Source organism: Mixophyes fleayi, chromosome 9 (genome assembly GCF_038048845.1).
Source record: "Mixophyes fleayi isolate aMixFle1 chromosome 9, aMixFle1.hap1, whole genome shotgun sequence".
Classification (NCBI taxonomy): Eukaryota; Metazoa; Chordata; class Amphibia; order Anura; family Limnodynastidae; genus Mixophyes; species Mixophyes fleayi.
The window spans coordinates 6,525,598-6,548,429 of NC_134410.1; the positions used below are offsets into that span (position 1 = coordinate 6,525,598).

The 22,832-nt window shown below is 41.3% G+C and overlaps 1 protein-coding gene across 1 annotated transcript in view; it reads left to right on the forward strand.

Moving 5' to 3' along the window:
- The first annotated feature begins 8,285 nt into the window (after nucleotides 1-8,285).
- ZDHHC9 (zDHHC palmitoyltransferase 9) overlaps nucleotides 8,286-22,832 on the forward strand; it is a 33,861-nt gene continuing 19,314 nt past the window's right edge. Inside the window, exons 1-2 of the mRNA XM_075186238.1 lie at nucleotides 8,286-8,437; nucleotides 21,963-22,254. Coding sequence (XP_075042339.1) covers nucleotides 22,088-22,254 — 167 coding nt within the window. The 5' untranslated portion in view covers nucleotides 8,286-8,437; nucleotides 21,963-22,087. The remainder of the gene's footprint in view (nucleotides 8,438-21,962; nucleotides 22,255-22,832) is intronic.

A 22,832-nucleotide genomic window follows, 5' to 3' on the forward strand; every position in this document is an offset into this window, starting at 1 on the left:
ACATGGGAACAGGGAGGAGCTGACCCCACAACCAGAGACTCAGTACCTCCAAGAACTCAGAGGAATATAGTACCACAACTGGGACTGGGAAGACTCAGAAATCAGGCAGGAAATATACAGGGGGTGGCAACCTCATGAACAGAACTGGCCCTGGACAACTCAGAGCCTGAGCTAGGCCTGGAACTGGAAGTCAGTATCTCGAGACACAGAGATGGCTCCAGAAAGTGGATGACTCAGAACAACAACCTACTACCCCAGATAGCCAGTAGGAGAGACAGGAAGAGATTGATGAGAGGAGGATCCACACAAAAGATAACAGCTGGAACCTGAACATGAGCAGGCAGAATGAAGCTGAATTCACACAAACAGTTAATGGTTTGAAGTCCATATAACAGCACCAGGATGAAGCTAAATTCGCACAAAGGGTTAATGGATTGAAATCCATATAACAGCAACAGGATGAATCTAAACTCACTCAGAGGGTAAATGGTTGAAGTCCATATAACAGCAGAAGCTGAATTCACTCAGAGGGTAAATGGTTGAAATCTGTGTGCAGCAGGCGGAATGAAGCAGCAAACAGGATGAAGCTGAGTTCACACTAAGGGTGGATGGTTGAGATATGTATACAGCAGGCAGGATGAAGCAGCAAACAAACAACAACTGTGGTCCTCTGGAACCAGGAAAGTGTTGCACTAGCAATTAGCTGAGTGCAGGAGGAGACTCTTATAGTCTGCAGAGGAAGCTAATTGGTGGATCAGATCAGGTGTTCAGACTCAGCAGGATCTTTAGAAAATGTCTCACCCAAGATGTCAGCCTCCATTACTGTAGACAGAAGTCATGTTTGTCCCAAGATAGAATGTTGCATTCGACCAGGAGGGAGATGTACGGTGATAAGGTACCGCCAAGTGGTGTAAACAGGACTAAGACCCCCATTCGTGACATGCTGGTGCTATGGAACCACAAGTGACAGCATGCCCTGGAGTTCAGGGCCCACTGCAACATGTAGTTCAACAATAATATCTTTTAGAAAAAAGACATTTACACACACACTGTATAAAATGAAATAAAAACTCCCCCAAACCCCTGGTTTAACTTTTTTATTATACATAATTTCCATAAGGATTCTTCTTCATGAAAGCCCATCTAGAAAGGAAATAAAATAAAATACCATGTAAGATGTACACAATTTGTTCCTAGAGGGACCACGATAAGTATGACACATTATATCTTTCATCGCTGTTTGCAATAGGGCTTTACGATATTTAATAAATAGGAGCTTAAATCTTCTATAGGCATATCTGCACCTCCTCCTGTGATAGACAAGTAATATTTAATGGCGAGTAAGGGCTATTACCACCCCTGGCATTATTGCTAATACAGATGAAAAAAATATATTAAAAATATCAATTTTCTCTTTATCTTCTGCAACTATTTCTGTTACTTTTTCGCTGTTTTATGTTGTGTTGTGGATGTATTTTCCATATTAAATTACACTTAATAAGTTCTTGCGAATTCACGCAACAGTTTGCTCCAAACGCTACATAGTTGAAACAGGGGAGAACATTGTGGTTTATGTTATCTTTGATTAAGGTAAATTGTACTAGATTAGTTCTTTGGGAGAATCTAAGGCTTCCTAAATAAGAGCGTCAGCTCTTTATAAAAAACCTTGGTGGTGGCATCATTTGTGATGCAAAGCTAGTGTGTGGCATAGATAGGGAAGGATTTAATCATATTAGACAGACCAGGTGGTTGTTTTTGATTAACCCTTTGTCATACACACGTCACGCTGGCTCAGGTGAGTACTGATCATGGCAAATTGTCTGCCCAAGAGAAATGTTTTGGGATTAGACTTGCAATATTGTGCAATCTACTTTTCAGCTTTAGTCTTTGCTAACCTGGTTTACTTTTTACATATGTTACTAAATACCATAATCAGTCCCTAAACTTAACAGTTTAAATGCTTTGTTTTTTTCCCATATTACCTCCAATGTTTTACGTATTGCCTTTTATCCCGAGAAATGTTGTTACTATGTAGTCTGTTTGAAGTACGGACTGTATCTGAGTAAGTGCAAAGATATTTCATACAAGATACGCTACACAAAGGGACTTTATTTCTCAGCATGAATCAGGACCAGTGACTGCAATTTACTTACACTATATGGGGATACAGACTGCAAAAAAAAAGTTCTGCGTTTTAGTCAAGTAGAAGTAATTAATGCAGTGTCTAGTACTAATAGTATTAATATTATTCATAGTAGACTACACATAGACTAATTACAACAACAAAGTATTATTTTCAAGTAGATTTGAAAAAGATGAGTACAAAAAGAAATCAAAAGCATTTAAAGAAACCGTAATATAAAAAAAAGTAGATATTCCGTGTTTTCCTACTTGATTGTGATGAACTGTGAACTTTTGTTAAACTTTGGACTTGTCAGAGCAGATGCACTTTTCAGATCACTGCCAGTAAAATGAGACTCCTCACACAGCATAGAAACCTCGTTTTGCTTCCGCACTCAAGGTATAGTCTCAGTTAGAGGGGAGAACTGAGGTGACAAGTACCAATATTATTGTTCAAGTAAAGCAATAAACACTTTAAATGTCCCAGTTGTTACCAACATAGAGCGTTCACTCTTGGTTTGTAGCCAGAATCATACGACAAGCGACATGTGGCGGAATGACTATGGGGGTCAGTACAGGGTCAGTACATCTCTGTCTCTGTGGGTGATTCTAGGGGGTCCAAAACAAGGTCAAACCACAGATCCACAAGTTCATCACAAACGATATATAATTATCATCACTGTCATCATCATCCTTGTGTCATAATTCAGGGGGATGAACCCTTAGACTTGACCAGCTTAGCACTACCTCATGGGAGGCGCAGGACAGAAGAAGTCACATGATGCGGACTTCGGCTGCCCCCGTTCTGATAAGATCAGGAGCAGCTGACTGACGGGCTGCAGGGGATGGCTCAATGACTCGCTGGCGGCATCCGTCTATTGCCCACCCCTGGGGTAGTTAGTGTTACGGTTGATATCATCATCATTGCGTAGCTTAACACCAGGCTTCCAGTACCAACCAAAGATACTCCTCGTAAGGGCCCGGGGTCCAAGTCTCATTAGGTGGCATCTCCAGGGGGCCTGCTAAACTTACGCTCTTATTGTTCTCAACAACCGCTTGCCACCTCCGAAGGCTATGCCTCAGAGACTTCATGAGCACAGAAAACAATGTTATGTTCGGGCAGCACGGTTGCTCAGTGGTTAGCACTTCTGCCTTACAGCACTGGGGTCATGAGTTCAATTCCCGACCAAGGCCTTATCTGTGAGGAGTTTGAATGTTCTCCCCATGTTTGCGTGGGTTTCCTCCAGGTGCTCCGGTTTCCTCCCACACTCCAAAAACATACTAGTAGGTTAATTGGCTGCTAACAAAATTGATCCAAGTCTGTCTGTGTGTGTGTATTAGGGAATTTAGACTGTAAGCCCCAATGGGGCAGGGACTGATGTGAGTGAGTTCTCTGTACAGCGCTGTGGAATTAGTAGCGGTATATAAATAAATGTATTTTTCACCCAAGGCGTTGGCAGCTGGTATTTGTAAACTTCTCCACCCATTTTATGAGGTAACCAAGGCAGGGATGAGTGGCTGTCAGACTAGTATCTACGATGGGAGTCAATGACTGAAGATGGATACGAATGAGACACAGATAGGAGATGACATTGTAGGCGGTGAAGACTGTAGTCTGTAATGTGTTGTAGAAAGAAAATCTTATACAAAGTCTTCAGTCATCCGTAGAGCAAGGAAAGGAAATGTATCAGAGAAAACAAAACGTCGGTGTGTTCACAACTAGCTCGTGGCTATGAGAGTATTAACACTGCTTCCTCCCAGTAAACAAAACAAATCTATATTAATAGAAGTTTATTGAAAAAGAGCCGCCTGAGTCTGCAACTTATAAACAGAGAACAGCGGAAGCATAAGACACAATTTGCCCTATAAAACTTCAACCTGATTGCGATTCCTTGGAATACTGACAGAATAAGCTTTACCAGTAGTCAGAATTATCCAAATTAACCGGAGAGACCCATTCCTGCCCATGTTATGGTGTATTTTCTAAATTTACATTCAGAGTTGCTGGTGAAATAGACACAGAAAAGGTTAGTCAGTTATAGTCCAAAATTGTGGAAATGCTGAAATTCATAAATAAAGACCAAGGGCTAGATTTACTAAGCTGCGGGTTTAAAAAAGTGGGGATGTTGCCTATAGCAACCAATCAGATTCTAGCTTTCTTTTTCAAACCCGCAGCTTAGTAAATCTAGCCCCAAGAATAGATAAGTGCAGACATATTTTGATCTTGTGTCAAAAAAAAACACATTTTTATGAGGCTCCTGAATTTGTTCTCCTGACCCTAACCAAAGTCCTCTCCTCTCCACCACCTCCAGGCCATGGTACGGTCTCTGAAGGAGCAGCAGGTGTGTCCGCAGAGAGTAGCAGCAGGTGTGTCCGCAGTGAGTGACAGCTGGGAGGGGGCTTTGTGGTTGTTGTAACTAGACAGCCACTAATGTTGGTTTTTTTTTCGCTTTTACAAATGTTTTCATCCATTGAAAAATGCTAACAAAAGTTACTAAATGTGGAACAAAACTAGAATCAATGCAGAAGCACAATTATCTATTACAATTTAGTAGACCATGAACTCTCTCTCTCGCACATTCTCTCTCTCTCTCTCTCTCTCTCTCTGGATCACCCCCCCCCTTGTCTCCCTCATACGTCTCTGTTACTTGTCGACCCCATGTGTCTATGGGTCACTAACCCCTTTGCTCCCCCATAGGTTTTTGGATGACTGCCCCTTGTTTCCCCCCAATCTGTGTCACTGACCTTCTCTCATCTTCCCACGTGTCTGTATCTCATCATCATCATCATCACCATTTATTTATATAGCGCCACTGATTCCGCTGCGCTGTACAGAGAACTCACTTACATCAGTCCCTGCCCCATTGGAGCTTACAGTCTAAATTCCCTAACACACAGGGACAGAGAGAGAGAGAGAGAGACTAGGGTCAATTTTGAGAGCAGACAATTAACCTACTAGTATGTTTTTGAGTGTGGGAGGAAACCGGAGCACCCGGAGGAAACCCACGCAAACATGGGGAGAACATACAAGCTCCACACAGATAAGGACATGGTCGGGAATTGAACTCCCCTTCCGCTTTTCCGCCACTTGTTTTCTGTGTCCTATAAACTTCTTATCTCCCCATGTGTCTCGGTGCTTCTGCCATGTCTTTCCCATCTTGTGTTCCCATGCCTCCCTGCCGTTCCTCCTCGTGCCCCTCGTCATCCTCCCCCAGAGCCGTAAATGTCTGGAATCTTAGGGATTCACGCAGGGCGCAACGCAGTGATGTTATCAAACAGATCCTGCTGTAATGTATAAGGCTCAGACATGGGCGTGTATAGGCACAGCTGCCAAGAACCGACGTAACTTAAAATTTTAGCGCCTGGGTAGAGAAAGAAAAATGCCGCCTCCCCTAGCCCTAAACTTCAACCAAATGAACCTAAAATAGTCTTAAACTGCACCCCCCCCCCCCCTTCAGCGTTGCGCCCTGGGCGGTCAGCTCTATTGCACAGCTATAGTTACAGCCCTGACATACACATGCAGGAGGAAGGGAACATGTGCCAGTATACCTCCCTCCAGGTGGAAGCTTGGTCAGGCCATCCCGAGAGACCCTAAGCACGGGGGCCGAGCCGATTGCCCTAACTCCTGGGAAGCACAGCCAAACAGTCAGGTCAAGGCACATGAGACTGTTTCCATATACTTGTTAATAGATGCAAATATACTCTGACTGCTCGATTGCAATAACGCAGACATGTATCTGGCTGCCTGGGGAAGTGCAGATGGAGCAGAAGTCCTAGATCTCACAGCGCTGGTTGCCTGCGTCTATATATGATCTTGTCTTTTATCACATCAATGGCCAACATACTTTCCACTCCTGGGGTAAAATGTATCCAGCTCTGATTTTTTTCACCAATTTAAAATCGCCGTACATCGCAAGAGATAACCGGCGATTTGAAACGGAAAATCGCCATATGTATTAAGTAGCGATTTTTAGTCCTATCTTCAAAATCGCTGTTCATCTCTCGCGATTTGCGGCGATTTCAAACTCGCCCGTGTTTAGCAGAGTTGCCCGTGTTTAGCTAAAACTCACCATTTGCAAACCAATATTCATTTCTGATTGGTTGCAAGTTTTACATGCAAAACTCTGGCGATTTTCAAATTGCCGTTTAATGCATCGGTGGGTTTAAAATCGCCCGAGAAATTGCTGGAAATGCAAAACCGCAGCTTGATACGTTTACTCCATGTTCTGTAAAATCTACGCACTGTTCCATTTTGACCTAATTTTGCATCTGACTGTGAAATTACTGCGTATTTTGCTGGCGGAATTTGTCCTTTAGTGTTCCCAATCCTGCACCAACCACAACACACAGCAGAAAGGATTGTGCATTTTTGGTTCCGTTTTATTCATAGAATATGGGTTCCGCAAAATGCAGATTTACAAATACAGTGCGGAATAACATTCCGCAGAAGCAAAAGCGGAACTTGAAGGTTACATCACTGGAGTTTCACACCTCTGAAAAATTACCTGTTCCGCCGCAAAAAATTGCGTTGCACACAATTTTGTCACCACTTCGCTCATCTCTAGTCTCCATTCTTTATTTTAGGCTGTATTCCAGGGTACGGTGTAAAATACTACCAACTACTCCCGTCGCCAGAGAGTTCCATTGTTTTTACAGAGCCCAGGTTGGCACTTGTGGTTGTGCGATGCTGCAGAGGAGGTGTGGTCTGCTGTGCAGAGGAGGTGTGGTCTACTGTGCAGAGAAGGTGTGGTCTACTGTGCAGAGGAGGTGTGGTCTACTGTGCAGAGAAGGTGTGGTCTACTGTGCAGAGAAGGTGTTGTCTACTGTGCAGAGAAGGTGTGGTCTACTGTGCAGAGGAGGTGTGGTCTACTGTGCAGAAAAGGTGTGGTCTACTGTGCAGAGGAGGTGTGGTCTACTGTGCAGAGGAGGTGTGGTCTACTGTGCAGAGGAGGTGTGGTCTACTGTGCAGAGGAGGTGTGGTCTACTGGACCAATATGAAGCTGCAAACTGCAAGCACAGACTTTATGAATTGCTGTTGGTTCCTGCAGCCACAACCCCTTTCAGGCGCCAATATAAAACGTCGAACAAACAGCACTCCCATGGGAATACAGCTTTAAATATCTCTCAGCACAACCCAAAATCTTGTTTTTTCATTAAGCATGAGGAATTAGAGGTATATAAGTTTTCCTTATGGCAGCCAGCAAAGTGCATTACAATCTGCTCAGTTTCAGCCAGCAACTCCCATCAGAAGATGCAAACGCTTGCAGCACGGTGGCTCAGTGGTTAGCACTTCTGCCTCACAGCACTGGGGTCATGAGTTCAATTCCTGACCATGGCCTTATCTGTGTGGAGTTTGTATGTTGTCCCCGTGTTTGTGTGGGTTTCCTCAGGGTGCTCCAGTTTCCTCCCACACTCCAAAAACATATTAGTAGGTTAATTGGCTGCTATTAAAAAATTGACCCTAGACTCTCTGTGTCTGTGTGTATGTATGTTAGGGTATTTAGACTGTAAGCTCCAACAGGGCAGGGACTGATTTGAGTGAGTTCTCTGTGCAGCGCTGCAGAATTTGTGGCGCTATATATAAATGATGATTGTAAATCGCTACGGAATTTGCTGGCGCTATATAAATAAATGATGATGATGATGATGATGATCCTACACAAATGCCCACATTGTAAATGGCCATTTGCATCTATCCCCCAATTGTAAGAGATAATAATATACAGTATTACCATGTATTGTATTATGCTGCCTTCTTCTTCTAAGGAGTTTACAATCCAGTAAATTGCAGAGTAAACTGTACAGATTTATGACCTTTGCATAAACATGTCAGTGACTAAGTGAAATGCATGCTGGCCACAGTCACTGCAGTGCATAAGTAGGATCCAGCAGCTTGTAAGCTCTTTGGTCTAGGCAGGCCTGTCTATTCCTCTCCCTCCCCCGCCCACATAGCTCCAGTAACAGCAGAGATAATATTCTGCTTATCATTTATATAGTTCACACGTGATAGACTTTGACTGGAAGGCGTCTGAGGAACCGGACCGGGCACTAGGACCCAGCGGATTAGTTGGGCCGGGCGACTGGCACAAAACTGCACCAATCAGAGGGTTGAACGGGGTTCGGGGGCGGGATTGGGGACAGGGCGGACCAATGGATGAGACGTCGTTCTCCAGCTCGTGACGTCAAAGGGGTGAAATTAAAGAAGCCGAGATTCCCCGGAGCAGGGAGAGGAAACGGGGGACAATGAGCAGGATGTCCCTGATCTGGTAGATAGCGGCCCTGGGTCTCACCCCCTGGATGCGGGCTGGATCTGCAGGTACTGGGACAATGAGGGGGTGTGATAGAATGTAACAGAGCTGTGTGATACATTGTATCAGGGCTCAGTGATACAATGTAACAAGGCTGATGTGATACAATGTAACATGTCAGACTATAGCAGTGCAGGGTGTGATCTGCTGGAGATCTCAGGGATCCAGCTCACAGGAAGACAATAGGAGATCTTGTCAATCAGTGCAGACCATCAGGGGAGCAGATGGACCCTATGTAAAGGTCAAAGCCAGTCTGTGTGTGTGTGTGAGTATGGGGAGGGGGGGTATGGATGACATACATGAGCTGTAGGTAGATCAGCATGGGGGAGGCATGGGTTTCTGGAAATGCTACATTGTGCTGTGCAGTGTGTGACAAAGGGATTGGGGTGGGACATCTCTTGCTTGTTGGAGGCTCCCTCCTCCTCCACCCCCTATAGCACATTATCTGTCTTCTTTGGCCTCTAGGTATTCCAAGGCTTTGCTACTATTTGCCCCCAGACATGAGGGTTTGAGGGTGTCTGCGGGACAAGGGATAGGCTGTTTCTCATATACTGTGTCAGTGGAGGGTCTGGTCTTCTGTGGTCCATAGAAGGGGATATCAGGGGGCTCTATATCCGAGATTCAGCAGAAAAGGGAGTGGTGGTCTTGCATCCAATATACGGAAGATGTTAGTGGTCTTGCACTGCACTATAGCCCCTGTCCTGCAGTTGCAGTATATAGCCTATACCCATTCTTGTACAGTAGAGGGGTCTGACACTTAATGTATAGGGAGGAGGGGAGGGGGGGGGGGGGGTGAGTTTAGGATGTAGGGCACTGATGCTTGCTGTGCTACATTGGGAGGGATGTACCATACTATTATAGTATTTAGGAAGATATTTACTACATTAAAGAGGTTCACTACCTATTCACTGTTTGAGAAGGGGGGCCTTATTTCCAAAATACAGATTAATATGTATGGTGGTGTTTTTTTAAATTGTGGCTTGCCTCTCTATATACGGTATATCTTGTGCTGGCTCCCTGCTGGCTGTTAGGTGTGATGTGTGTACAGTGTAACTCCATATGTGCACAGAGAATGGCCGCTTATGATTGAAGGGCATAGACTGGGCACCTATTAAATAACATTACTGGCTTATTCTGTGTTCCTACAGTTGTTTCCGTGGGCAGAATTTAGGACTTTTAAGCTGTGCATTCAATTCCAAAAGCATTGCAGCATAAGTTATCTGGAATGTTAATTTAATATTCTTCAACTGTTACACTGAAAGATATATATTTATAACACTGTTTGTAAACTCCAGGACAATGGTTAGTTACTGTTATATAACAGCCATTGTTCAATTACATTTTAGTTGAATGTACTTTATTTTTCCAAAGAATGTATATATTTGTACACAATATATCATGTTGGCTTTGATTTAATGAAAAGTCAACATTATATAACAGTAAATTCAAACAATTAATAAGTGTTTCAGTTTTAGTAGAGCTCTATTTCCCATGATGCAAAGCAAGCCATAGGGACATAGTTCAGCATCAGTTGAAACTGCTCAATTCAGGTCTATGAAATTTTCCTAGATGACTGTGATGTAATTTGCATACTTCAGAATACATCATATAGTACAGATTTAGCCTTGTAAAAAAAAAAAATGCAAAAAATAAAGTTCCATAATATGAGTAAGAAAATACTATGGCCATGATCTTCATGATGGGATGTGTTAGGGGTTCAGTCTGTGTTGTGGCAGATAGATGACTCTCTTGTGAACCTGTTTTCTCAGCAGAATACATTTCCAAGTTTCCAGATCCTAAATCAATTTAAGCGTCATTTTGGCAGCAGCCTTTAATTTCTTATGGCAGTTAACTAAAAAAAAAAAATCTCTTCCAGGCTTCAAGCTGTGGGTACTAGATTGTGTGTTCTGCTCCTGAATCTAGTACAATGGAATTCCACCTGTGTAACTATTAATTATAGTCCGTCTGTGAATTTTTCTCACCTGCTTCATGCATGGGAGGTTCTCATGTATCGCGGCCAAGTCCAATGTGTTACATTATAATCGTGTGAAACAGGGAAGAATACACTGTCTATATAGGTCTCATTTACATTGTAAACTTCTTCCTTAAGTTTGTAGACTCTAAGCAAATATAAATGGGATAAGCACTTGTGTCTCCCAGCAGTGGTAATCTAATGGTTATAATAAATGTTATCCAATGTATTATGTTACTTTCCTTAGTATAACAGGAAGGTGTCTGACATTGCATCTAATATAGATGGATAATCTGTTTAATATTGTCTATTAACTCTGTGTTCACTGAGGTTCCCGGTTATCAGACATTTCAGAATCCATAAGGCTACATATGTTGGTTTTTGATAAACTACTGGCAAGAAGTCTGAAATAAATATAAATGTCTTCGTTATGGTGAAGCCCTAGTTCTGGGAGCTTCTTGATAAATTTTAGGTATCTGTGATTTTCATCAGTAGTTCTGTTGACTGACTGTGGTCACATTTTGGCTCATAAAATTTATGGGGGTTCAAAATTGTATCAGGGAGAGGTAGGGGCTGAATTTACTATAAATCTAAGAGAATAGTTGCTCTCCAAGGGAAAAAGAAAACATGAAAGAAATATGTAGTAAGGTTTTAATCTTGACGTATTCCCATGATGAAGGCTGAAGACCACGAGCCATCCGTGGATGGGCGCTTGAGGATTAGCGAGTAGGGGAGACCAGCATGGTGGCAGGGGTGACAGTCCCCTCCCCCTGCCCTCCACATCTTCACCCTCCGTAGCGCTCGGTCATGCCTCCATTTTCCAATACAGTTCTGATTTTAATGACATAGAAATGAGTAACAAGTCTGCATTGGTCTTTTCAAATAGTGGCGCAGTGTTTCAAAAATATTGGAACATAAACATTGGTGGAGTGGGGGGGGGGGGGGGGGGGGTGAAGGAAGCCGGATTTTAAATTAAGGACAACTTTGCTTTTACCTACCATGTATTAGCCTGGCGAGGGGGCGCAACGAGCATATTAGCCCAGGGCAGCCTGAACCCTTAATCAGATCCTGTTTCCCTGTTGCACTAGAATGCATAAGCTGTAGAAATTCTATAACAATATTACACCGAACATTCTGTATTGTTCATTCTGGTTGGGATTAAGTTGTGGGCAGCACGGTGGCTCAGTGGTTAGCACTTCTGCCTCACAGCACTGGGGTTATGAGTTCAATTCCTGACCATGGCCTTATCTGTGTGGAGTTTGTATGTTCTCCCCGTGTTTGCGTGGGTTTCCTCCGGGTGCTCCGGTTTCCTCCCACACCCCAAAAACATACTGGTAGGTTAATTGGCTGCTATTAAATTCACCTGTATGTGTGTGTATGTTAGGGAATTTAGACTGTAAGCTCCAATGGTGCAGGGACTGATGTGAGTGAGTTCTCTGTACAGCGCTGAGGAATTAGTGTCACTATATAAATAGCTGATGATGATGATGATGATGTTTTAAAAATGCTAATATAACACTAGCTTATAGCAACTTCCCTTTCAGGATAAATGGTCCTTTCTTTATGTAGGTGACGGGAGAGCATTTGGTCAGCCCATAGCTGACCTGAGCGCCAGCTGGCAGGATCTGTCCCACGTGACCACCTATATGTATGGCCAAGTTAGGCATCCATCGACCATTGACACGTGCCGTGGCTAAGTGGCCAGATCTTGGTGCATGTACCGCTTGAGTCTCCACCAGACTTTATTTCGGGTGTGATATTCCTAAATTGGGTATATATAGTTTATGCATTCGCATGGCTTAGGCATTTTTAAGTTGCATAGCTTTATTACAATATCACAGATGTCTCCTTCATTAGGTTTAAATTTTTCTATAAATGGTGAATGTATCAAGCTGAGAGTTTGCCGGCGGGTTTGAAAATTGGAGATGTTGCCTATAGCAACTAATCAGATTCTAGCTGTCATTTTGTAGAATGTACTATTAAATGATAACTAGAATCTGATTGGTTTTTCAAACTTGCGGGAAAACTCTCAGCTTGATACATTTACCCCCTGGTTTCTTTAATGCCTGCGTTTACTGTAAATGAAGCAAAATAAACAAAATATTTACGTTCATCTAGCTTTATAGCATCCAACCTTAATCCACACGCAGCATTTACCAGCAGAACCAAACTAGCAATGAGAATGTAACTGTAGTTACAAGGTTATGATGCTTATTTTTTTTTAATATGTTTGTTTGTGTGTCCAGATGATAAATATTTTTTTTATTTTTAATGGCAGACGTTCGCATTTTCCATGCAAGAATCAATTCTCGCTCTGAAACCTGAGTCCAGATACTGCTTATAGTTTCCATGGAGTAGATAAATATTTAGCCAGGACAAGCTAACGTTACTGCTTTGTGTGTCAATAAATAGAGTTGCAGTTTGTACTGAACCGTGATAAACTAGAACTGCAGAAACCTGGTACTGCGGAAAAGGTTTATTTTGTAGAGCTGGTGGTGTCTGTAGTTGCTTACAATACACATTTACATACTGGAACTGACCATATACATGGTTGGTTAATTGGCTGCTATGAAAATTGACCATAGTCTGTGTGTGTGTGTTAGGGAATTTAGACTGTAAGCTCCAATGGGGCAGGGACTGATGTGAATGAGTTCTCTGTACAGCGCTGTGGCACTAGTGGCGCTATATAAATTCATGATGCCTTTAATGCCAATTTTATGTTCCCTTTTATGTAATATAAATATTGAGATAGATAGATAGATAGATAGATAGATATATATATATATAATTCGTTTCTATAGTGGTGTGGTAAGCTGGTTGGCTGAACTCATCGGTCAGTAGAATTGTCATTGTTTGACTTCTCTTCCCCATAACCTTCCTGAGCGCTCCTGACAATCTTATTGAGGTATAATATTGATCTCCAAATACTGTAGTTTGGCAGCTATGGAATATAATTGTGGTTGTGGCCATGCCTAGAATTGACTAATCAGGGGAGAGCTAGCAATCGGAACCCCCTCAGCCCCCCACCCACACAGGGTGGCACACTGGTTAGTATTGCTGCCTCACATTGCTGGATTCATGGGTTTGATTTCAGCCAGAGTCTTATCTGTATAGTGTGTATTTTAAATGTTTTTCCTCCGGGTGCTCAGGCTTCCTCTCACAGCCCAAAAACATACTGGTAGATTGATTTGATTTTTTGACAAAATGGACCCAATTGTATTTGTATGTTTGTTGTAGGGAATCTAGACTGTAAGCTCCAATGGGCAGGGACTGATGTGAGTGAGTCCATAATGTCTGGAAAACAAATAAACGTTAATGAAGATGATATCTCTCGCTCTGGCATTTAATAGTAGATTCATAGTATTGTGTAACGTGTGCTCGGAACTCCTGTTACTGCTTAGCAATAGTATGAGGGACGCAACAGCGCACTGTCCATTTCCCAATCTGCCCTGTGAAAAGGGTCCATGATGGGTCCAAAAACATACTAGTAGGTTAATTGGCTGCTAACAAAATTGACCCTAGTCTCTCTCTTGGTCTCTGTGTGTGTATGTTAGAGAATTTAGACTGTAAGCTCCAATGCGGCAGGGACTGATGCAAATGAGTTCCCTGTACAGCGCTACGGAATCAGTGGAGCTATATAAATTGATGATGATGATTGTCCCTGAGCTACAAATTCTGTGTGGCAGCCGAAGCGCTGTATCTAGTGTCTGGTTACACGTTTCTGAGTGCCCCTGATCACTCAGCTCCAGGAAGTTATACAAGCCCAGTATAGCCATTATTTAATATATTTCATCTCCAGCGGGTTTTTATTTTGTGATCTGACTGCCTGCAGCAGTTATACACAAGTGAGAACGCTACAATGGATGCCGATGTTTAAATTATTATTTTTGCTGGGAGCGATAGATGTGCCTCTCATCCTACATATTAGAATTGTTTATTTGTTTTATTTTTTGCAGTATCTGTGTTTGTCTTTTGTGTTTTATCTTCATTTTTTTTGACATTTGATTTGTATCGTTGTATGTAGTTAAATTTGATGCATTTAGTCATGAATATAAAAAAGTCTAACGCTGTACAATGTGATGTGTGAACGATATGACAGCAGGATGGGCGTGTTGGTGAATTCTTATCTTTCATCAGATGTTGAACATCTATACAGGTTGTTCTAAAGATAGAAAACACCCAGGAGTGACCTACATGAGACACCTCCGTAGACCTGTTCTACTGCAACATGGTAACGTTGTTAAAGTGCCAGTAACACATTTTACTGAAACAATGTTGCAAGTAAATGACTGTGTCCATTTGTGCTGTCTATATTTACTCTTCAAGTTAGAAAATCCCCTCCTTTAATCGTGTGCATGTTTTTTTATACTGTAATATGATATGATAGAATATAGTGATGGAATGGACACCCAGAGGGCTACAGTCATAGTATCTGAGATGTCTGCCACTTGTACCACACGTGAATGTCTTTTACACCAGTGAACTGCACTACTACAAATTACAGTATATTTAATTTACATTGGACCTGTGTTTGTGTATCTTATGCAGAGATGCAGGAACAAAATTTTCATGGGGGGAGGGCAAAAGGGCGAGGGCTTTAAGCCCCTTTATTATCATCATCATTTTATTTATATAGCGCCAATAATTCTGCAGCGCTCTACAGAGAACTCACTCACATCAGTCCCTGCCCCATTGGGGCTTACAGTCTAAATTCCATATATACACACACACCACACACACACACACACACACGTCAAATTTGATAGCAGTCAATTAACCTACCATTATGTTTTTGGAGTGTGGGAGGAAACCGGAGCACCCGGTGGAAACCCACGCAAACACGGGGAGAACATGCAAACTCCACACAGATAAGGCCGTGGTTGGGAATCTAACTCATGACCCCAGTGCTTTAAGGCAGAAGCGCTAACCACTGAGCCACCGTGCTGCCCCTTGCATTTGGTATCTCGTTTTACGACGGATGTAACAGTGACTGCAGATATACCCAATCCTATGTTCATTTTTGCCAGTGTTTCAGGGGTTGGCCAAAAATGTATTTATACATGATTAAATAAATATTATTATTATTAATATTATTCACCAATTAGTACAATTGCTGTTAGGTGGATAAAATCAATTGTTCATCTTAAAAATTTAGATTTTTTTTTTTCCTAGTCCTTAATCTAGTTTTTATTCAGATTTCGTTGATGGCCTTATCTCATTTGATTGGGAGTATTTTTAAATCTATAGTCACCGCCTCACTGCTTATGGTCTGTGCTATACATTTAAATTGCAATATCTCATGTTTGTTACTAGACGCACCGCACAAAATTCAGGGTAAAAGTAGAGTGAATAGTTGTTCATCATAAATACAGGTTATTTATTAAATGTTTATGAACAGAACACTCAGATTTTTTAAAATAAACAAATCAATCAATCTGTATTAAATCTATACTGAGGAAATATATTAAAAACATTTGGTAGGTATGCTAAGACAATTTATCATTTTTAAAAAAGTTTCACAGTTTAGAACAGATACCATGACTTCAGAAAGTAGCACGAAGGCTTTTGTGTACAAGTTCATGGGGGGGCACAGTCTTTGCCCAGCCAGCAGAAATCATGAGGGGGTCAACCATCCCCCCTCCATTTACTACACCCCTGATCTTATTTATGTATGAAATCCTGCGAAGAGAGCCCATGAAAATCTTGAGTGTTTCCAGTTTTGGTCACTTTCTATTATATTTTAATTAGAATCCCTCTAAAAATCCTTAAGATACACTTTAATGTTAGATATGTCAAGGGTATTATATTATAGATTGAGGTTTTTTTTTCTATCTAAGGCGATTCTTTATTTAAAGGTTCCATTTAAGGCAGATATATTAGTAACTCTTGTATGATACATATTTTGAAGTCGGTGTAGTGAGTGACTCACAGCCCAGTATCTGACACTTTATTTGCCTTTTTCACACACACCCAGTACAACATCTTTGTTAAATAAACCTGTAACTATTAAAACAAAATAACGTTATAATCCCCAAATGCTCAAATATTTTTTTTAATCAACAAATTAATAGAGATAACCCAGGTTATACTGCACCTCTAATGATTATGAGATATTTTATTAACGTCACTAATTACTCCCTATAGGATCCCATAGGAAACAGATGCGTCTGCTATAGACAGAGATCATTAAAAATGTTTCTTAATCCCGGAGGGGGGGGGGGTTAATTTCGCAAAGCGACTTGTTGCTAGGAATAGTAGAAAATTGTTTCGAAACGTATCTAAAAAATATTTTATTGCTAATTTACATTAAATACAGATCATGCTGATTATTTTATTTTTATATTCTGATTTTTACTTTCCATGTTTTTTTTTTTTTTTTTTTTTTTTTTGTAAACTTGTTATAAAACGTTGTTCTATACAGAGAGCTTATTTTACAAGCGTATTATATATCATTTTTTTTTTCTGTAGGTTTTTCGTTTGATGCTTTTTGTGGTTTTACAAGGAAGTTGATTTTTCCATGTTCTCTCATGCAGCCCCCGCTTGCTGTGGTTTGATGGGATCTATTCTCAGATATGTTGGCTTTCTATTCAGGACTGCAAGAGGTTTAGCAGGCTGGGAACAGTTGAGAGGGGTGGGGGGGGGGAAGGAAAGTAAGAAAATAGCTTTCTACTGCCTTGATTTGTAGGTTTAGAACAGCAGAGCTAGCGTGCAAATTGTGATCTGATGATTTCCCTAAGTAAAGTAAGTAAAAAAAAATTAAATTGAAACAAACCTAATTCATTTAAGTTGCTTTTAAAACGTAAGGCGCATATATTAAAAAATCAGATTTAATGCCAGAGAATTTCCTAATCCTTTAATCTTTATTGCACTCTCCCTTTTCAGTGCTTCAAATGGTCACTAGCAAACTTCTTCCATTATAAAGGTAGTTTATAATATAAGTTTATATTGCTATAATGATGCACCCATCTAGCCAAACTGTTCGCTATTCCTAACATAATTAAAGTAACTAAGGAAATACAATACCTCAGTGGTTTCGTTCTGTTTTCTAAATACCTGCAAATTTGATCCCGTTGTTCGTGACTTTGATGGCCGCTGTCCACATTGCTTATAACACAATGAAAACGACCTCTAACTTTATCAGACATATAGTTCTGAGGAAAGTTACACTCATCCCACCCAACCTTGCTTGTTAATGACCAGTCTTCCGCTTACCACCATATAGCTTGTTAAATAAAAAAGGAGTAACTTTGCACCTGGGCAAAACCATGTTGCTTTGGAGGGGGAGGTAAATTTTAAAATGTGAGGACAGATTTATAGTTTGGGTAGGACATGTCCTAGATCAACTTTAAATTTCAGTGTAAAAATAAAGCTATCAAGTATTTGTGTGCTGCATGAAAAGCAGCCAGTATTTAACTTATGTGCAATATAATAAACTAATTTGCACCCCTTGCATTGTAACATGGTTTTGTCCAGGAGAATATTTATTATTATTTTTTTGCCTTTCTTTCCTTAATGACTCAGGCCCTGTATGTAAATCATGTAGCATAGGGATCATTGAACTGCTGTTGATCAATTCTCATAAACATGTTTATTGGGGTATGACCATGAAAACAATGTGTTTGGTACTATTGACCTACCACCTATATCCTCATCTGCTATCGTGTATGCCAGGGTTGTGTTATGGCCCCTCTTCTCTTTACCATCTACAAGCTCAAGCTACGACCTCTCAAAATAAGTGTGTTCAAACCTGAATTGCCCATTATTCCACCCAAGCAATCTCCGTCGGTACACAGATCCCCATCAAAATCCATATTACAGATAATTGATAATTTTCACCATGTCTAGGATTCATCATGGTTTCTTCCCCTTAGATCATCCAAATGGCTTAATCTTGTGGCCCCCTCCAGAGAAACATAGAGAACTATAACCTGGTCTAGGTTTCTCCCAAACTCTCATTCAGGATCTTAGACATTCCCATCTTGATTACTGTAATCTCTTTGCTATGTCTTCCCCAGTTTTTGAAACATGAGCAAGCAGGCAGTGGTGATGCCCCTCTTGCTGATATTGCTTGTGGCCTTCACAGAGAGCTTACCTCAAACTGTCTATTATATGCATTTACAAGTGATAGACGCGATTTAGTTAATAGTATTTCTTGAGGTTCAGTTCTGTTTTTGCTGCAAACCTCTTAGGAATGCTGTGGTTTTCAATATCCACAGAACATACCCCATTCATGCCTAGAATCACCACACCACACCTCTCAAGGTCCAGATTGATCTAATTTGTCACCTACTGTCTTGGTTTTCTTTTTTGTTCTGCCTCTACCCTACGCACCTCATTGCCTCATCCCCACTCTTTTCTCCTATACTTTTCCTGTGCTGCCTCCCATCATTGGAACTCCTTCACCAGACTATCCCCCAACCTAAAATCCTTCAATAGCTCCTTCAACGCTCAACTCTTCATGGTCTCTTATCCTGCCCCCTCTTGACCTTCTTGTCCATTACCTTCTCTTTCCTTGCCCACTATCTCCATTTTATCCCAGTTACTCCTACTCTCTCACTCCCCCCTCCCTCTAGAATGTAAGCTCTCAGGGGCAGGGTCCTCTCTAGTTATTGTCTCATGTCTGTCTCCTTCATATATCCTTGTCCTGTCTTTTGTTCTATTCTGTGTGAGTACCCACAGTATTACTCACTCTTCTGTGCTACTTATGAGTAACTGCCTCATGTATTTGTGATTTTGGTCACTGTATTAGTTATGTCCTATCTGTATTTGTGCGATTGTCCGTCGCTGCAGAATCCGTGGTGCCTTATAAATAAATAATGCTAATTATCTGGTTGTTTGATGACTGGATGAACTGCCTGCCTCTATGTGGGCGGTTTCACTTGTCATAATAAATTCTGCCATATGTGGGTTTGGTGAATGTTTTAGATTAATTTTATATCATCTGATTGGTAGATGGGATAGGATGGAGCTTAGCCCCAATTTCCTGTCATTTTGTTACTTTCCTCAGTCTTTTCTTTCCTTCCCATAAGTCAACAACTCCACCGGACTACGTATCTGCCTGTATAGAGTGGATATGGCCGTCTTGTGGGCTGGACCAATCTGTATTTGACTAGGAAATAATGACGTCACTTGGTGAATGCTTCCTTTATTTTGTTTTCAATGGACCACAGATTAGTGTGGTATAGTTAAATATATTGAGCTGGGCTTAGACTGATTGTATTATTCTGATCGTTTGGGTTGTATATAATCTAGTATGTTGAGCAATCAACGCCAGCATCAAACCTAACAATGACCAGCAATATCTAGGATTACAATATAATTTCTGCATAGCTTGTATATTTTCATTTGCAAAATTGTAGACTCCTAATTTCCTAATAAAATTGCTCAGTTGTTGGTGGGCAACACACTGACTGTCTGAAAAAAGACTGGATTGGCGGCATAATTTGGCAGACATAGTTGGGTGCAATCATCTTTTGAAAGCTTCTGTATAATGCCCCAGAAAATACCATTAAATCCTATTCCTATGGCTTTTCCCTCTTAAAAAGGAAAAATGGTTTAAAGCAACCGATGAACAAACGGCGTCTAATGATTTATTGCCGTCAGTCTAATGTCAAACTTAAATGATCGTTTCTAATGTCAAGTTCCATATTACTTATTAAACCGATTGCTATATGTGTGTTACAAGTCGGAGATACTGTAATTACTCGAGATCTTGTGCAACCTCCACTTCCTCGACCTTCGAGCTGGATCCGAGATAGAGGGATCTTGCAGGAATAATAACCTCTGGCATTCCTAAAGGGAGAAGCGGTGGGTGGCTTCGTCTGCGTGAGCTAAAGAAAGATCTATGTATTCCTATGTGCTGTATGACCTATTTTCTGCCCACACTGTAGTTTTCAAAGAAGATTGTAGAATAAGTTGCTACAAATGTAAAAATAACCGTTCTGGTTTTTTTTTGTGTTCTCAAACCAATGTGCAATTGATTGGATCGGCTGATAATGTCTTTTATTCTGCTTATTTAAAGTCTACAGTAAAGATTGTATTTTAGGCCAATTGATGTTGAAAATGCTGCTTTTCATACTGGTTACAGAGTGACATTCTCCTTTTTTATGGTTGAGCCTTTTGTGCTGTAAATAGAATGGTTTGTCCTAGAAAATATGATCTTCTATAATTTTGTCTATAACCTCTTCCTCAATGAGATATTGATACTGAAGCGTTGGTTATTCTAAACAATGTGTGTTCTGTAGAGCAAATAATTGCTGAGTAAAAGAAAGGTCTGAGACTTGCAAAATGTAATTTATTAACGGTAGAACATGTACGTGTGCGGCAAGTCTTTAATGAGGCTTGGTAATGAATCCTGATTGCCTGATTTTACTACCAGAGGGGAGGACAAAGTAACATGCCATAGGCAAACCGAGGGGGAATTTCCTAGTGCCTGGAAAACCCCCTCCAAGTCTAGGGCACTGTATAATTGAGGTGGCTGGACCCTGCTCCTGCTTCACACGGCTCTGCTTGAAAAGGGAGAGCTGTGTGCACCTAACAGTAGTGCACGCAGCATTGCCCATGTATATTAAGGGGATAGGAAGAGTTGGAGAGCAGCCAAGCACTGTCTAAAATTATAACCACGCCCCCATGCATTCTAGTCACGCCCGCTGACGGAGTGGTGTGGAAAACCCCCTCTACAAACCCTGCGTTTGCCCCTGCACGTGCCTATTATTATTATTATACGATTTGTAACAAATTGCGTCATGACAGGCACAATCCCGAAGGCAAGTATAGACGCTGGAACTTTGTCACACTTTTAGTTTTTAATGTTTGTTTTACATTGGCAGACTTGCGCCCATCAATGCGATTAAGCATATACATTTTCTGGTGCCAATGGCATCCCATTGAAGGTGTAGACTGATGCCCTGGTAATCGGGTCATTTTTACGGGAAGAAAGAGGCTCTTTGCACATTCGTGGGGTATTGTCGGCTCAGCGAATAGTCAGTCATTTAAGCTGATTAAAATATCTTGTTCCAAATCTCACTTTTTAAAAGTTGGCAATATTTGAGCCGCGCACTCAGCGAGGAACATTAATGTACGCCCAGCTCACCCGGGATCGCAGGTATTTTGCACCCCAGCTGTCGCCACAGTCTTGACCCACATAGTCATGCGCTTACCTATTTAAGAATATAACAATAGAAGTTTCTCCTGTTCCATACTGATGACCCATAAGCATGGGCACGAGTGCTCCAGTTTGGGCACCAACATGCAAAAACAAAATCCTCGTTTTGCAGCTCAAGATTATTTAAATGAGGGAAACTCGTTGGGAGGGTACATTTTACAGTGGGGGTCTCACTGTATGTTCAGGGTGGCTGCATAGTCCTTCTTTTTTTTTTTTTTTTTTTAAGTGCAAAAGTTGCACTTATGCTGAAAAGTATTTAAGACGATAATAAAAACAAGGGACCACCGATCTGAAAGCTGAGCAGTAGTTTATCCTGACCAGGATCATGTTGGTTATCTGCAAACTGTCCAAGGAAACGTTGCCAACATTTCTTTATTTTTTTGTCATTTGTGTACAGGTCGCTACGTTGGTCTAATATGTTGCCCTGCTCAGCTTGGCTAGTGTGGAAAAGCCTTGGATAGCATCACCAAAGGAGTAAAGGTGACGGTCTACTGAGAAGGTCCCAACTCTACCGGTGGAGCCATGTCGGTCATGATGGTGCGGAAGAAGGTGACTCGGAAATGGGAGAAGCTTCCTGGGAAGAACACGTTCTGCTGCGACGGCCGAGTGATGATGGCCAGACAGAAAGGGATCTTCTACCTGACTCTTCTGCTCATCTTGGGCACATGTTCACTGTTTTTTGCTTTCGAGTGAGTTTTTCACATTTTACATAATTTCATTCTTGCCAAATTGGAAGTCTTTGTTTTCTTTAAGATGGATTAAGGATACTCTAAATCTATTTATTTTTACATTCCCTATTGGAGTTTACATAGCAAGTCTGGATGCAACACTCACTGTTGAGTAGAGTTTCCAATGTTTGGCTTTCCCTTCCTCTTACAATACAGTAAGGGGAAAGGCAGGTTCTATCACACATCCCTTGGGGGCAAGGGATGTGTAACAGAACATATTTCCCAACAATTATCCAGATAAAATTGGGGCAAATAAACCTGATCCACGCAAACCACACACCCTCAAATCACACAAGCACTGCATCTTCATACCGATGGTGAAGCCCCACCCACTATACCATAAGCCCCACCTCTTTCAATGCCCATGAATCAGGATGGTCCTAACAAAATAGGAGATATGGCATCATAAAGCCACTGGGTCTGGTCTAGAAATGTCTAAAAATATGACAGAACAGCCAAGTGTCTGTGTGTAATATATATAATATAATTATACTCTGTCTAACATCGGAAGGGCACAGCAAGAGTGTAATGATACACAT